General features: G+C 38.7%; 2 protein-coding genes across 5 annotated transcripts in view; both read right to left on the bottom strand.

Moving 5' to 3' along the window:
* LOC125010894 (receptor-type tyrosine-protein phosphatase N2-like) overlaps nucleotides 1–5,864 on the bottom strand; it is a 206,381-nt gene extending 200,517 nt beyond the window's left edge. The window contains exon 1 of the mRNA XM_047589809.1: nucleotides 5,542–5,864. Within this exon, the coding sequence (XP_047445765.1) occupies nucleotides 5,542–5,656 (115 nt within the window). The 5' untranslated portion in view covers nucleotides 5,657–5,864. The remainder of the gene's footprint in view (nucleotides 1–5,541) is intronic.
* A 6,286-nt stretch (nucleotides 5,865–12,150) lies between these two features.
* Nucleotides 12,151–17,446, bottom strand: part of LOC125010896 (extended synaptotagmin-2-like) — a 45,809-nt gene continuing 40,513 nt past the window's right edge. For all 4 annotated transcript variants that reach the window (XM_047589821.1, XM_047589822.1, XM_047589823.1 and 1 more), the window contains 6 exons: nucleotides 16,469–16,923; nucleotides 16,277–16,375; nucleotides 16,055–16,186; nucleotides 15,864–15,969; nucleotides 15,676–15,725; nucleotides 12,151–14,656 (listed from right to left, as the gene is read on the bottom strand). In XM_047589821.1, the coding sequence (XP_047445777.1) occupies nucleotides 14,611–14,656; nucleotides 15,676–15,725; nucleotides 15,864–15,969; nucleotides 16,055–16,186; nucleotides 16,277–16,375; nucleotides 16,469–16,923 (888 nt within the window). In that variant the 3' untranslated portion in view covers nucleotides 12,151–14,610. The remainder of the gene's footprint in view (nucleotides 14,657–15,675; nucleotides 15,726–15,863; nucleotides 15,970–16,054; nucleotides 16,187–16,276; nucleotides 16,376–16,468; nucleotides 16,924–17,446) is intronic.

The following is a 17,446-nucleotide window of genomic DNA, read 5'->3' as shown; positions in this document are numbered from 1 at the left end:
CAAATACCTCCGTTCTGCAAAGGAGCCACAGACACTCGGCTCCACCAGACGCCCTGTCGACCAGTTCCCACCAGAGAGTCACAGGAGAACATCATGTGTTATTTTATAGAGTTAGAGATGAGTTAAAATGGAGCTGCAGATAAAACATTTTCACATTTTTGGCAACATTGATTTTGAGCCTAACCCCTCTACGTTAAACTGATGCTATTCATAAATATACATCACTATTATCATTCAAATATTCTTTTTTTTATTTCAAACATGTGCAACAGTGGCCATGTGATCACCCTAACCAGGTTGAAGTAGGGAAAGTAAATCACAATCTGATGGCACACACACTCCCAAATTAGTGAGATGTCCGACCCTGATGGGTAAAACACAACTTATCTAGTCCACGTGTCTCCTTAAAAGTGAATCCGAACTACAGATATTATAATTATCCGAGTATTTTCAGGTTAACTGGCTCATCAGCAGCTACAGCAAACAATATACTGGGTTCATGTTAATGTGCGATTAAAGAAATTTATATACATCTAAAATGTCTAATCAACCAGGGATTTTGTGACCTCCATGCAGTACCTCCACAGACCCCCTGGGGGGGCGTTGAAGACCTATGCAGTAGATAAAAAACATTAAGCTAAAGTGTCTTGTGTGCAAATGCAACCATGCAGGCCGTTAGTTTACCTACGGTCAGAGTTGTGTGTTGATGAATGACCTCGTGAAGAGCTCCGTGCTGCAGCTCAGTGACAGGAGTGAAGCTCTGCACCGTTAAAGTGCTTTCATTCATTAATTCCTTTAGTCTTTGAACTTTCAAACCCAAGAGATTCTCATGCAAGGTGTTCTTTTTCCCCAAAACATCACATTTAATCAACATTTGAGTTGGAAGGTGAAAATTTGTGCCGTCGTTAGTGTAATTTGTTCTCGTTTTGTTGCTGACGTTGAGCTAAACGCTTCTCTATGTCGCAGGCTGCAGCTTATTATTCGCCATTAATTATCAGCTCAGCCTTTTATGTGGCGTGAGTTTGGTTGAAGACGATGACTAAACAGCTCCGGCGACAGAAACTCAAAGAGACTGACGAGTTCTCGCGGTGTGGAAACCGAATGGCCGATCTCCAGAGTTCAGGGTAAACGTCTGTGGCCGCCCACGCGTTCTTTCCACTGTTCTGCTTCGCTGTTTAACATCTTTCCACGGCTAGCTTTGTTTTACCTCTTCAGGCTATGGAAACGTGTCTTTGTGCGTCCTCCCACACGTTTACAAGACACACTGAACAGATATGTGATATATTGAACGAAACTAAGGTTACTCTGATCATCTTCCTCCAAACACAGATATTAGATGAGATAAACCCACCTGGAATAAACTTAAACTTAGAAATGAACTTTGACAGGTTTGAACTCGATTTTAAAGGTTTTCATCAAGCAGGGTTAAAAATATATTGTTGAAAAGTACATTATAATTCAGATCAGTTAAATCAATCTCCGAAAGGATTTTAGATCAGTTAAATATCGATATGGCAATGTATCGCGATATTTTTTCTTTCAATACAATATCGATTTTAAAAGGAAAAGTCATGTTTTGAGTCGATCGTGAACGACTTCCGCACCTACGAAAGCAGTAAAGCTGACGTTTGGAGGCACAGGCTTTCAAATGTCAGAGGGAACTAATAAGCTGGACAAAGAGTGCGCAGTTTGCAGCGGCAACAAACTTGATCCACTTTCTGGACAAGTGCAGTAAGTTCAGTTTGTCCTGCCATCTGATGTACATATATACAACTTGTATTTTAAGCTGCATTAAAAAAAATTCCAAATGAACTATGTAGAATATTGCAATATATCGCAATATCACGATATCGCAATAATGTATCGCACCGTGACTCAAGTATCGTGATACGTATCGTATCGTTAAGTCCTTGCCGATACCCAGATAAAAAAAAAAAAAATGATACAATACAGAGGCTTCAAGAAAATGATTTTCATTCTATATGAATATATTTCTATAAGTTGATTAATTTATCTTTGTTGCTAATGTTTAACCAGATCGTCTCTGTTAAAATGCTGAAACCAACAAATGTTTGGGATCTTCTTCTTTCATCTTTGAAAGTTATTTAGTGAAAAATTATTTAGTGATCGATGTCACATCCTATGATATCAGTTCCCAACTTTACATTAAGTTTTCTCCACTTTTGCTGCATTTGGACTTCTGTAATTTCACTCTTTCAGGCTCCTGAACTTTTTATTATTAAGAAACAATCTGAGACGCGTGTGTTTACGTCAGTTTAACCCTCTGGAGTCTGAATCACACTCTGGAGTCTGAATCACTTGACCAATTTAAGACGACGAAACAGGAAGACACAGCGGTGCTCAGTCTCCGTTTCAGCTTTTGTAGAAAGTGCCGACCTCAACCTATTCACCAGTTTTTTTTAAACTGTGTTGCTGGAGAGGCGAAGTAAAACCAGACTTATTAGAAATAATTTACGCCACACTTTTTCCTGAATACTGTCGTCATGTTGGTGTCTGGTGCACGGGAGAAACGGTGAAAAGCAAAACGCTCAAAAGCCGCAAAGAGAAAGAAGCCAGAGATTTGGGACTTTTAGATATTAGTACTTATCGTTACACCTAAAGAGCAATGCATTGAATATGGGATATTGCACAGTGGGAAATTATTGCACATGGTGAGTCCAATAATATATAAGGAAATACGCACAAGTATATGAAAATAAAGCGAACATGAGTTACTACACGATATCAGTACAAATATGGTTATAAATATGGGTTATTGCACATGATGAGTCCAGAGTCCCATAAATGTGACACATTCCCTGGATTTTAATGGAAATCGTTATAAATAGCTTTGTTGTTTGCTAAATCTGTACACAAGCTTTTGATATTTACACTTTAGATTTGCATTCAAAGTTAAAAAAATGGATCGTTAAATATGTTTGTGGTTTTCACAGGGAAAAAAATCTAACCTTTTCCTACTTGGATTGTGTGGTTTTAGGTCCACTGTGTTAATACAGTTTGTCATAATGAAAAAATAATAATAGTAAAATGACACAGGTGAGGCTGTGCTGAAAAGAATGAAACCAAGCGAGACAATGTTAACCATTTCAGTAGTCAAAAACCGCCAATTATAGTCTGGACACCTACTTTAAATAATATATCTATTTTTAAAAATGAAATAGTAACAAAAAGACGTGTTACATCAGCTCCTTGACATGAACCTTCTGGTTTATTGTTGCTGCAGCTCGACAAAAAAACAAGCACCAAAAAGCTGGAACGTTTGGAGCTGGTGGAGACTAGCCTGCCTGAAGTAGGGAACTGAAGATGCCTCTTCAAAGGTCTGCAGGGCCAATCAGATCCTTCGGGCGGGATTTAAGCGACAGGCTGTGATTGGTTGCACGACTATTGAAAACAAGCCCCTTCAAAAGACCAGGTAGAGACCAAAAACAGAGCTAAAAGAAGCAAATACTAGACCCAAGAGTCGTCAGATAGACGCAAACACACACATTAATGGTAGAGCTGCTCTGACTTTGACTCTGTAGTCAAACCACGGTACACGGGCCCAGAAAACCTACTTCCTATTGACAACAATTGGACGAAGAGTCGTTTTTTTTCAGCAGATTCTCTGATTCGATTAAACCACAACGACATCATGTGATTTAGAGATTTACAGTCACTGGTTCCATGAGATTCGTGGTATTATACCTCTAGTTTCACATCTGTTGTGCGGCTCTGTTGTGTAGTCATACTTTTTAAACATGCAGCCAGTTTCCAAGCCTGGCGGTGCCTTCAGGGGAGTCCTGCATGAATCGATGCTGAATCTTTCAAACCGAGACAAGATTTAAACTCTGCAAAACTTCAGATTTATTCCCCCAGGTACCACGGAGGAAAAGATTTTGCAACGTGACACAAATTCCTGCAAACGGAGCCATAACGCAACGCCCTAATTTGACACTAAACGATAAAGACGACAGATAATCAGTTCTTCTTCTCTGCCTTTGTTAGCACATCGCTACACTTGTCAGCTCATTACTCAGCACTAAGAGCGATCAAACAAAACCTACAGGCATCACGAGAGGCACAGCTCATTTATTCCAGGTTATACTTTAAATATCTAAATGGAGCCTTCATCCTGTGCTTTTATCATCAGCTGAGCCTGTGCCGTGGCTGCCATACTCTCTGCTTATGTAATCTGGAGGAGGAGGAGGAGGAGGGTCTGGACACACACCTCCCTCTCAGCACCAGCTTCTTCTTCCTCCTCCTCCTCCGTCAGTCATCCAGTCAGCTCCAGATCTGGAGTCAGCGGGGGAATATTACATATCAGCTATTTATAGAGAAATGAATGTGTCCGGTCAAAGCGCACACGTTTAAGTTTCCGATCAATAGCTGCGTCTGTCGGGGCCACAGAGCTGGAAACCGGAGAGCTTAACTGGATGTGTAATCGTATTAGTTGTTGCCTTGCACCGACGTTCTCACTGGCTGTTGCATCGTTTTGTTTACAAGCGAGGCAGCCAAAACACTCCTTCATTTTTTATATACACACACATATTATATTGTGCTGTCACACTACTATGATCACAATGTTGTTTGAATTCCATTTTTATATTTAAATTTATTTATTTTTGCTTTTTGCTATTTATTTAGATGAATAACTATATATCTTACAATATATCTCATTTTTGCATATTGGTGTGTATTGATGTTGTTGTTTAAACCATTATATTTTTTTGCGTTCATTATTTTGCACATTAAAGGTGCTGCACATAATATTTTATATTTTTTATATTATCTTGCCATTTATTTAGGTACTATTTTTAAAATAAATAACTATAATTCTGACACTCTTATTTTTGAATACTGGTGTGTTTATTTTTTTTTACTATTATTGTTTTTATTACTGTAGCATTCATGAATTATTTCAACTATTACTACAAATTGTTATTTTTTGCATTCATGATTTAACAGATTATATGCTGCACATAATATTTTACATTTGTTAGATTTTTTTTTAATTTTTTGGAATACCACAAATATTACAAATAAGATTTTTTTTAAATTTAAATCTTGATGCTAACATTTGTTGTTTACATATTTATTTACATATGTTTAAATATCTATTTATGCATCGTTTACCTTTAACGTTCCTTGACTTATTTTTCTAAATTTTTTGTATTTTTTTTTACATTTTAATTTCAACAGTTTCTGACTGACAGATAAAGGCCAGGTTAATGTAATAACACCGTGGCTCGTTGCTTGTTTACAGATCGTCTGAGGAGCTGCTGAACGTTTCCCGGTAACGTTACGGTGATTTTCTTTTACATTTTGCAGTGTATTTATTTGTATGTGCGTTGAAATTAATTATAGGTAATTAGGTTTGTTGGGTTTTTTTTTCTTCCCACCCCCAGTGAACTAGGCTGCCGCTTCCTGACACAAACCACAGAAAACAGCTTCTCCGTCCGTCTCCAAAATGGCTCTGGAGGAAATAAGGACCCGCAGCCTCGGTGTCATTAACGGGAATAATCAGCCGGTAATTTTACTCACCGAATCTCCTGTCGGTGGAAGCGGAGGCGCAGCTCAGGGAAGCGAAGAGGAGGAGGAGGCAGGAGAGAGGACGCAGAAGCTTCATGATTATCATTTGTTTATGTATTATTACCATTATTATTTTTTAATGTATTTATTTTTCCGTCTGTCGAGCGTTAAAAGGCCATATTTTCCAGCGGGGGTTCGGTTCGCGTTCCGTCCGGTTCGCAGCGGCTCCTGCGCGGCTGAAGGAGCAGGTGAGGAGGCGGCGGTGGATGGATGGATGTCGGAGGAGAGAGGAGAGGAGAGGATAGGAGAGGAGGATGCAGGGCGTTTCTGCCTTTGGTTGTAGCGATGTGTCGTGCGCAGAAGAGCCGAGGCTTGGTAACGAATCAGAAGAGTCGATTCCCGTTGCTCGTTCACCTTCGCTTACAAGAGGATGGAGGCGGAGCTTTGTTTCGGTGTGGCGTTAGGATCATACCATTATGTGAAAGCAGAGAGGGGGGGAAAGGAGACGCTGTGGCTGACTGAGTTGCAAATGTAAGTGAGTCACTGAAAAGGCCACGCCCCCTTATGGGTGAAAGCAAAGAAGTTGCCGTGTTGTGTATTCTTCTTCAAACCATTTAAAAGATAAATAATAATAATAAATTAATGTCTTCAGGCCAGAAAACAGGTGGACAAAGATGAGAAGAGAGCTGTTGGACCCAAATAGTCGATGTGTATGTTTTAGATGATGATGCTAACGTTAGCTAGCTATTTAACCTCATGGAACGGGCTCGTTCACCCATTTCTCGACAAAATAAACAGACTACAGGGGGAGTTGTGTTTACTGCTAGTGGTTTGTTTTCTGCCAAATGGGGGTGTGGCCTAATTTACTTAAGGCTTTTACAGTACTGCGTTGGTGCCTTTAACTTAGCGTAGCCAACACCAGTCCAACCCATTTATACTTGTATGCTTACTCTGTAACAACACCACCCAAACACTAGTTGGCGCTGTGTCTTTTTTACCAGTTGTGTCACTTTTTGTTTCTAATTCCTGCTTCACGTTCAACGTTGCCGATGGAAACTTTCAATGAAGTTTCGCTGAATGCGAGTCACACAAACGCCTGTGTCTTTGATACTTTTAGAAAATGAAACACTGTACTACCAAGTGGACCAATCACAGCTCTTGTGGTCTGTGTAACTATATTTCTGTGGAGGTGCATGTTATGCTAGGACGTTCGGGTCCGCGTAGGATGGGGATCTGATTGCAGCTTTTGTTAATTTCTTTTCACAGTTAAAGTTTTATTCAAATATTAACAAAATAACAGAATAACTGCACAAAATTAGACATAAAAACATTAAATGTAAAAATAAACAACAAACAAACCGTATGTATTTGCTGTGTTGGACTTAATAAAATATTAAGCTATAAACAATGCTAACTGGAGCCGAAAGAGTCGACTCCTCTTTGGGAGCCGTTGTAAAAGAGTCGACTCTCAGAAATGAGACGAACTTCTCATCACTGGCTCACACGCTTTACTTCCGGTGGGCGTTTCCCCAAAATAAATAAAACGCACTTAAAACATTTTTTTTTTTTAAACTCAAACTGTCTTATCTTTGAAGGACAAGGATTTGATTTGTCCTCAGCTCTGAAACTAGACCATCTCTATTTATAAACTGGCTCAATCTATATGATAATATATATTAACATAATTTATATTTATTTTAATTTTAGATGAGAACTTCAACTGCAAATCTCAATTTCTGCAACTTAAGAAACAATAGAATTGTTTATATGTGAAATAAAGTCAGTGCTTAAAAGCTACTTTAACAAAGCTGCAGGACGAATTCCAATCATAGATTTCACCTTCGGACTTTTTTTTTTTTTTTTAACCTTGCAACACATGTTTACACTTATCCATTGCTGCTATAAAAACAATACATTTATATTTTTTTTGGTTTATTTTCAATATTTTTTGGTATTAGTATTTTAACTTTAGCTTGTAAATCTTTGTAAATACCTTCTTTGCACTATTTTGTATATACTTCCTCTCCAATCTCGTTGTACACTGTATAATGACATTAAAGGCCACTATTTTATTCTACCGCAGCCTGCAGCTTGTAACCATCAACAGGGAACTGTGTAGAGGTGGTTCAGACCTACAAGTTCCTGGGTCTATATCTGGATCAAAAAGTGGAGTGGTTGGCTAGCATAGACTCAGTTTACAAAAAAATGGTTATAAATAACGCTACGCATCGAATCTACCTCCTAGCACGTTTTATATTAATTTACCTGAGTAACTCCAAAGAGCTCCTTGGTGCTTTTACTCTGAAGGTTTTGCTCTATCCATGTCCGGATCTCTTCTGTTTACTTCTGCCTTGACGCGTTCAAGGACCTCACTGATTTCAGCACTGCTGCTGCCTTCAGGCGCTGTCGGAAATAATCCAGGTTATGTCAGGTTAAAAATAAATAATAAATAAATGGGGCTTTTTATCTGAGAAATAAATGTGAAAAAAAAAATATATGAAATGAAACGTCTCTTTTCTCAGTGTGGAGACATTTTATTTGGTTGCGTCATCACTTTAAAAGAAATGAACAGACTCCAATAATAATCCAGTCTGTAAATTTAAACTTAAATGTGAAAAATAACCAACTGGAGGCGAAATCCACGATTAATACAAATTGTCCTGCATCTTTTATTCAGTTTTATGTTATATTTAACAACTTTTTAACTTCTTTAATGTCTTTGTAAGTCATTCCAGCATTTATATTTTATATTCTGTGAATATGTGTATTAAAGATAAATTGTGTGTGTGTGAGCCAAGGAAATCTCCTTTAATATGTGAACCGATGGTGTATCTGTTGAATGACAATAAAAACAAGTTTAAGTACAAGTTGCTAAAACAGTATCGACTATAAAAATATATGTTTATATATATTCAGAAGAAAATGATGAAAAAATAGAAGAAAAAAAACAATATATTTGAAAAGGAGTGGGAGGAAGTAAAACTTATCTAGTCCCATCAATCACCATCAATTATATTATATTATTCCATATATTACAAAAAGAAACAGTTTCATACAGTCCACAACAGTTTAATATATAATCTGAGTATTTTATACACACACAGTGAAAAAGTTTTCATACCAGTTGAACTTTTTCACATTTTGTGACCTTAAAATCATAAACTTTAACGTTTTGGGTTGTGATTTTATATGATAGACCAACAAAAAGTAGCACATAATTGTGAAGTGGAATTAAAGTAATATGGTTTTCAAAACTTTAAACAAATATAAAACAAAGCTTTGTAGAACCACCTTTCACTGCAGTTACAGCTGCAGGACTTTTGGCCAAAATTTTGGTGTCATCTGACCAAAGCTCCGTCTTCCACATGTTTGACACATGGCTTGTGGCAAACTGCAAACAGGACTTCTATTATGTTTATGGCTTTCTTCTTGCCACTCTTCCACAAAGGCCAAATTTGTCGATTGCACGACTTATAGTTGTCCTGTGGACAGATTCTCCCACCTGAGCAGTAGATTTCTGCAGCTCCTCCATGGGCGTCATGGCTGCTTCTCTGACCAGCGCTCTGTTTGCTCGCTCTGTCAGTTTAGGTGGACGGCCATGTCTTGGTAGGTTTGCAGTTGTGCCATGCTCCATTTTTGGATGATGGATTGAACAGTGGTGCTGGAGAGTTCAAGATGTTCAAAGCTTGGGATACTTTTTAAATATATATTTTTTTATAACCTAACTCTGCTTTAAACTTTATCCCTGACCTGTCTGGTGAGTTCCTTGTTCTTCATGATGCTGCTGTTCCCTAATGTTCTCTAACAAACCACTGAGGCCTTCACACAACATGTGTTTTTATACTGTGAGTAAATTACACACAGGTGGAGTCAATTTACCAATTAGGTGACTTTTGAAGGAAACTGATTGCACTGGTTTGTGTTTACAGGTATCAGAGCACAAAGGGGTGAATATGAGTGCACATCACACTTTTCAGTTTTATATTTGTTTAAAATTTTGAAAACCATAAATCATTTTCGTTCCACTTCACAATTATGCGCTACTTTTTGTTGTACAACTAAATACATTCAAGTTTGTGATTGTAAGGCCACAAAATATATATATATAATTTCATCAGGTGCTTTAAATCGATCTGTAACTCATTCCATAATCGAGCAAAACACTAAATCGTTTCATTCTTGTGCTTGACCTGTGAATTTTAAAATCAAACTCAAACTATGGTATTTTTTGGCCTCGTACGTTATTTGTGCTATTTGCAGTTCAACAATGTCCATGAGTTTTACCAGTTGTGACCTTATAAACAGTGAATGAGTCGGTCTGAAACAGCCGCTCACACAGGACCAATAAATACACATGTGTTGCCGGTGAAGAGGTTAAAGTACGAACTCTGTTGCCGCCCACGCGAATTAAATCCTCATTTTATTTGTGACAAACGACGTGAGTGACGGGTTGAGTGTGTCGAGTCCTGACGCTGATATCCAGCAGAAATCAAAGTGGGTCAAGACTCTGATTCATCCAAACCTTCCAGCCCGGAGGGAACGAATCAGAGCCCGTAGAAGAAGCGTTATCAGGCTGCAGGCAAACAGCGAGGCCCGCGTGGTGTTTGCACTCGGCGTGGGGACCAGGTGGAACACATCTAATCTCTGACTGATTCACGAGTCCGACCTCCTGCCTGTGGCATTTTCAGGTCAATCAGGATGGAAAATAAATAAATAAATAAATGAATGATTTCGTCACCTCGGACCTGGAGAACAGAGTCTGCAAGAAAAGACTGAGGCTTTAAAAGCTTTAAAAGGAAATCGCTGATCCCAGTTTAACCGTCTGGACCCTGGATGTCAGGAACCATGAGATTTAATCACACCTTCAGTCCCTGAACGGTTTCAGAACAAATCTGAAGGATTTCAGGTGATAAAGTGGTGAAGCAGCGTCTTTGTTCTGTTATAATTGTGCATCTTCAGACCTGTAGAAAAGTATTTAGATAAAAAACTATATGTGAGGAAATAGTCCCTTGATAATGAAGTGATTTTATGAGACAAAGGTTTGATCAAATCCATACTGGAAACCACACACACACACTTCTGAAATGATACTAGGAAGGGATTCGTATTTAAATATTTGCCATTTTCAATATTGACTTACCATCAGATCCACTGTACTGTGCAGATAGAAAGGTGTGCACGCTTCAGCGGAAAGAGAGATTAATGACAGAAAAAAAAATCCATTTAAAATTTGATTCATTCTTAAACAGATGAGCCCCTTTAACTGTGTATTACAGAATACCTGTGTGAGATAATCAAGGATGTTTTTTTGTTTTTTTTTTGGATATATGTAATTATTTTACTCCACTCCATGGATTTTTTTCTGTATGCTGTACAACTGTAGCAGTTGTGCAATTTTGATGTGCATAAGTTTAAAAAAATAAATAAAATGAGGACTAGAGATTAGTTTATGACCTTTTACAAAAGCTGGCTGCAGGAATAAGATGGTGAAACAGCGCCCTCCAGTGTTGAACAGTGATCCCTTACCAGTTACATATGTTCTATTAAACTCGGCCTAGTGCTATTTATAAATGTACATTATTATTATAATTTTGTCTAATCAACCAAAGATTTTGTGAGATTTAACCGGGTCAACATCTCTTTGTAGTTTCCCAACGTCCTCGTGGCATTTTATTTACTTATTGTAAAAAAAATGCGAGTCCGTATTTCTACATCAACAAGTTCTGTTTCTTCCTCCTCTGGTGTGCAGATCGATAGTGAAATATCGATACTTCCGATACCTGGTCCTTTTCCTCTAAATTCGTATCTCAAATCAAAATATCGATACTTTCGATACTTCAGTAATTGGAGGTGATGTAGGAACACAGTGGAAAGTAACTAAACCACTGAGTTGTGGCAACACAACAAACCTTGTGAAACACCTCAGGTTAAACCAGAACACAGAATATGAGGCATTTATGATGAGGAGGACAGAAGAGGAGAGAACAGGGTCAGAATTAAGATGAAAGCTTTCATTTTTATAGTAGTAGTTTTATTGTTTGAAGCAGCATTTTCACATATTTTGTATGATTGTGTCCGTTTGGTTTTTCTGTTGTTGCATCATCTCGGCTTTATAGTTAATGAGAGAGACAGAGTTTAAAATAAATAAATAAATTACTCTGATGTCTTGTATTCTTTTTTAGGTTTGCCAGACACGTTAGGGTGTATTTACAGAAAGTATCAGATCGGTATCGCCGATATCAGCCTGAATTTTACTCCGTATCGGACCGGAAAGGAAATCGCTGGTATCGAATATCATTACTGGCAACCAGAGCAGCATCTAGAGGCCGGTTTATTTTAGCCAGTGAATCAAAACATGTCAAGACTGCAGCTTCTTCCCAATATTTTTAATGCAAACTTTTATATATTACTTGTTTTTGTCTCAAGACAAAAAAAATAAAAAAAATTATCTCTGGAGTTTGGTCCAAACTGTCGACGATGAAGATGAACAATAAAATACTTCTTTGTTTTCCAGTCACACATGTTAAACATTTATTGGACTAATATTTTGGTATTTTTGAACAATCTTTCTCTTCACCCTGAAAAATAAAAAGAACTGAGGCCACAGAGCTTCTGCACATCTCCACGCTGCTGTAGCTTAAAGCTCTTTATTCATTTTAACAGAGTTTTTATCATTTTTTTACACATTCTGATACATTTCCTCTCTTCTTTATTTATACACGTAAATATCACTGGGTCGTGTGAATTTTTAAGGCACAAGATAAATTAAGAAGACGAAAGAAGAAGCGACTTTTCAGACGACCAACTCAAGCTTTAAAATCAGACGGTTAAAACCGACACACTTCCTGGTTCTTTCAAAATAAAACACGAGACAAAGCGGACGAGAGGTGGAAAACACAAATGATTAAAAAAAAAAGACATAAAATGCATGTTTACATATATATTTCTATGTATCAATGTAAAAATACTTTCTTGATGTGAAGACAACAAGGCAAAGGTCTATACGTTGTGGAGGTCAAAGGTCACAATACACTCTTTGGCTGAGTATGGCCACATAACATCAAACAGGCTTCACATCCTGTGAGCTGATAACAAATATCGTGTTCAATGTGATGTTCAACAAAACAAGTATTAGCATTGACACCAGTCATTTAAAATTTAAGACCAATGTTGACTTTTTAGTGCATTCTTTGTGATTTCCCACAGCAGATTTCTCTTATTCCGTAAAGTTCTACCAGCAAAAGGGAAAGTTGGAAGACTCATAATCTATAAATAAATGAACAGAAGTGATAGTTTTAGTTTAAAGAGTCCCTTGACTCTCAAAAATTATCTTTGAAATTCACAAACTCACAGGTGACTTTGTGAATTTATAAGAATGATTGTCATCTTTTCCCGTGCTGCCACTAGAGGGCGGCTGCGTCGTACAGTTTTAAAGGTATTTCACATGGCAGCTTCACTGCACAAAGAAAACATGGTTGAAGTACAACTTAGCGTCATGGCAGAATAATTCACTATTCAGGGAATAATTTGAAAAAGAGACATCGCCCTCTGCCTGTTAAATACAAAGTCAGCAGCTGGTTAGCTTAGATTAGCGCACAGACTGGAAGCAGCTAACATAGGTGAGAAAATCTGCGGTCAGGTCCTCAAAGACTTATTTAACAAAAAACACAAAAAACAGATATTAACTGACCCCTCGACACTTTGTCATTGCAAATCTTTCTGGTTAATCCGGCGCCGCCATTTTTTTTTGGCATCCAATGGCGCAAACACGTCACCGACAACGTCAGTAAAATCCTGAGCAACACTTCCAACGACAACTCTGCGATAACGTAGCTGGTCACACTTGACCGTGGAGCAACTTTTATCACTAGTAGTGTTAAATACAGAATTAGCCTTACGACGTCTTTGTGTTAAAATGTTTTAAGGATTTTTAAGGTAGCTGCTCAAATGTGATTGGTCGATACAAGCCTGACTCTAAGATTATGCTCATAAATAGATTAAAGCTCACAGATTCTACTAGGGGGGTTTTCTTTACTTCAAACAGTATCCCTGTCTGAGCTATGCTAAGCTAAGCTAAGTGTCTCCTAACATATTCAACCGAGTCATAATTATGAAGATTTCAGTTATTTCTTCATGATTATGCCGGCTACGCACATTTACAGTTTCCCCATCTGTATGCTAAGCTACGCTAAGCTACGCTAAGCTAACCATCTCCTGAAGTCTTACCAAACCAAGTCATTAGAGTGATTTCTTTTCCTTTAAACTCCTTTAAGGTGGTTACAATTCCAAAGCTATATTTCTAAGATTTTGACATTTATTTATTTTTTATCTACATTTGACTAGAGGAATTTAGGCGACGTTTACGATTCCCCACACATTTTTTTTTTTAAAAAAAGAAAGAAAGAAAAAGACATACATGTGCAAATATTTATATTTCATTTAAAAACAACAGAGTTGACACTTAACAGCGACCTTATGTCGGAGTAACGCCAGGTTTCTAGATAAACAAGCTGGAACTAGTTGGTCAATACAGACAAATATGAACCAACTAGCGCCAATGAACATTTGGGGTGAACTAATAAAAAACTTTTCGTCTCTTTGGTGCGACCGCCCACCTCTTAAGCTTCAGAAACTCTGTCCAGAATGTTTTTTTTTTATGTTAAAAAATATATCAAATAAAATTACAAACAATCATTTGGCGCAGTGTCACAGCACACACCCCTCTCTCACGCTCACTTCTGTCCAGCATCATTGTACATTATTTACAAATGAGTACACTGTCGTTCTTTGTGGAACTGCTCTTAGCAGACTAGCTTCTCCTATAAATACGTAACATGAAGTAATATATAGTTCTCTACATGTGTACGCTCCCTTTAGTCAACCTCTGTCACTTCTTAAAGGGGAGGTTTGCCTTGCGACTGATGTGATTAGATGAGTGTCAAAAGCTGCTTCTTCTTTTTTTTTCTCTTTTTTTTTTACAGTTACAAGTAATGGAAATAAAAACATGTCGTACGGTACGTGGAAGTGTATAAAGTGGAAGTGTGGTGATATGATGACGGTGACGATAGCGATGAAGGGTTTTTATAGTTGGTGCTGCCTCTTCAGGCCGTCCTCGCTCAGCTCATACCTGCAGGACAACAGCAAGTGAATTAGTTGTTGGCTCGCTACCTCTACTATGACAACAGAGACAGCAGAGGCTAGTTAGCGCCACGGCTACATAGCTAATCAATCTGATGTTTCTTTTTTTTTTGGAGGGATACATCTAACCAGCTAGGTACAAAGGCTAGGTTGCTCTAATAGCTAGGTAGTTAGCTTTTAGCATCAATAATTTATCTGAAGTTTCTTCGGTTACTAAATATATACTTAAATGTAAGGAGCGTAAATCGTATTTAATTACGTAATTCTGGCTATGCATAGGCTGATTTTGGTCATAACCATGCTATCTAATGGCTAGCTAGCTTTAATATAAGCTTATTTGGCATTCACAGAGATTTTTTAAAAACATATTTTCTTACAGCAGCTCATTCATATAAGCTAGGCTAGTTAGCTTTTAGCACCAGTAATTTGTCTAATGTTCCTTTTTCATATATAAATCCAACCAAACATATTATTTAAACTTGCGGAGGGTAAACTCTATTTGGTTAGATGATTCTGGCCCTCTGGTACTGACTGGACAAATTAGTTGCGGTGGCTAGGCTAGATGTAGTGGTGCTAATGACTAGCAAGTTGTCTGCATTCACAGTAATAACTCACAATTTAAAAAAAAACAAACACCAGAAACAAAAACTTATAGCTGCTCAATCCTAAACAAACAATAAAAATAAATCATAAAATAGAGGCAGCAGATATTGCTCCTCTGCTAATCTATGCTAGTTAGCTTTTAGCAAAGGTAATTAATCTCATGCTGCTTTTGTTTTTTTTTTCCAAATCTAACCCAATGCTTGTAAAAGTATTAATAAGAATGTCTGACAAAGTAATTGAATACAAGTTTTCAGTCTTTTCTTATTGATTGGACAGGCTCACTGTGGTGGAGCTAACTGCTAGTTGGCTCAAAAGTTAGCTGCAAATATTTGAATACAGGTTTATTTATGGGCAATAATATTCAATACAACGATAAAAGTTTTTAGAAGCGGAAAAACGACTTACCATTGTGTCCAACTCTTGCTTATTTCCTCCGGAGGCAAATCCACCAGAACCTGATGTAAAAAATAACAATGATTGAAATATTTAACTTAGTTAAACAGGCTTTTACTTTTATTTCTTTCATCCAGGAGAGAGATTTAGTCTGGATTTAACACAAGAACAAAAAGGTAAAAGAATAAATAGATCTGCACCTTGCCAAGAAGGCCTTTGTGTTTGGAGAGCAGACCTCCGCCGTTCTTCACTGCTACGTCCAGAGTCCGTCTGTGGAGCTCCACCAGGGAAACGCTGAACTCAAACCTGAGGAGGAAGACATTAGCAGTGAAAAAACAAACAACAACAACAACAGCGGAGTTTTGACAACCAAGCTCAAAACTGGACTCACGTCTGATCAAAGACAGGATTGAGGGATCTCTTTATCGTATGAGTTTTCCTCCTGCCCGACCTCCGTTTGTCAGGAAGCAGGTAGAGACGGACGTAAGGATCCGAGCCATGGTCCGTGAACGAGATCAGGTTTCTGTGGAAGTCAAAGCACGTTACGCCAAATAAAAATAAATGAAAAGCGAAGAAGTGTTCACGTTTTTTTTTTTTTTTTTTTCCTCTGTACCTGCAGCCGAGAACGACTACGATGAGCTTGTTCCTCTGGGAGCTGTGTCTGATCGTCAGCTGGATCTCACCGAGTGGGAAATGTCCGGGGCCTGAACCGCTACGAACAAACAAGAGACATGAAATTAAATAAAAGGTGTTGAAAAATGGCCGTCGCATCCTGGTTAGGGCTTGAACAAATAAAGGTTCATACTTGTGCAGCAGCTGGAGCCTCTGCTGCAGCTCCTGAGCGGCGTAGGGGTTGGAGATGTCCGAGGCGATGCTGGGCGTCGGCTCCTTGCCTCCGGCCAGGTACTGCTGGGAGCCTGAGATGTTCAGGTTGGAGGAGCTCCTCCCGGTCTCCGCCAGGCTCTGACCTCCCCCCACACCTCCTCCTCCTCCTCCTACTCCTCCACTCTGCCCCGATTCTGTGCTTCCTGGAGACTTCACCACCGACTCCGCCTGCTCCCTGCGTCGGTTCAGCAGGTCCTGGGGTGACACCGGCGCTGATTCGGCGATGTCCGTGTTGGAAGGCGGAGGTTTCGGGGATTGGGAGGAGACGGAGGGCCGCGGGGTCGGGCTGGTCGGTTGGGACGAGCTGGACCTGCGGACCTGCACCGAGGACGGGGTGGACGAGTTGGAGGACAACTCCTTATCCGGATACAACACCTGAAATGAAAAGAAAATGAGATGGAAGGAATTCCAACAACAATGGTATTATATCACACAGTGATAATAAACATTTTTGTTGCAGTGAACTAAATTTTGGCTAAAATGTGGTCGTCCTCATGTGGGGTCTGGTAACTATTCTGTGAATGGTCAGAAATTTGAAGTGGGCGTGGTTAATGCGGAAATGCTAGCCCCCAGATGCTAATATTCTCAGTGGGTAGAGATCATGCATCGGGCAGACGCGGTCGTCAAAATGACTGGTTGACATCCGAAAATAATAATTAAAGCGCCTCCTGTCACCCGCATCTCCCATAATGCTTAGCAAGTGTGACGTATGCTGCAGTGGGAGGGGCCTATAAAGACTTCGCCACTTGAGTTTCTCATAGAAATACAAAGGAACTGACCAGAACAAACTTTTTTTCTTAGGGTTAGGGTTCTCTCGAGAAGAAATTCCTTGCATCTCGTGGAGTACGAAACAAGCTTTAGAAATGTCTTTTGTCCTTCAGGTGTAGGAGAACAAACC

This window comes from Mugil cephalus, chromosome 7 (assembly GCF_022458985.1).
Source record: "Mugil cephalus isolate CIBA_MC_2020 chromosome 7, CIBA_Mcephalus_1.1, whole genome shotgun sequence".
Taxonomy (NCBI): Eukaryota; Metazoa; Chordata; class Actinopteri; order Mugiliformes; family Mugilidae; genus Mugil; species Mugil cephalus.
This window is presented reverse-complemented; position numbering and strand designations above follow the sequence as displayed.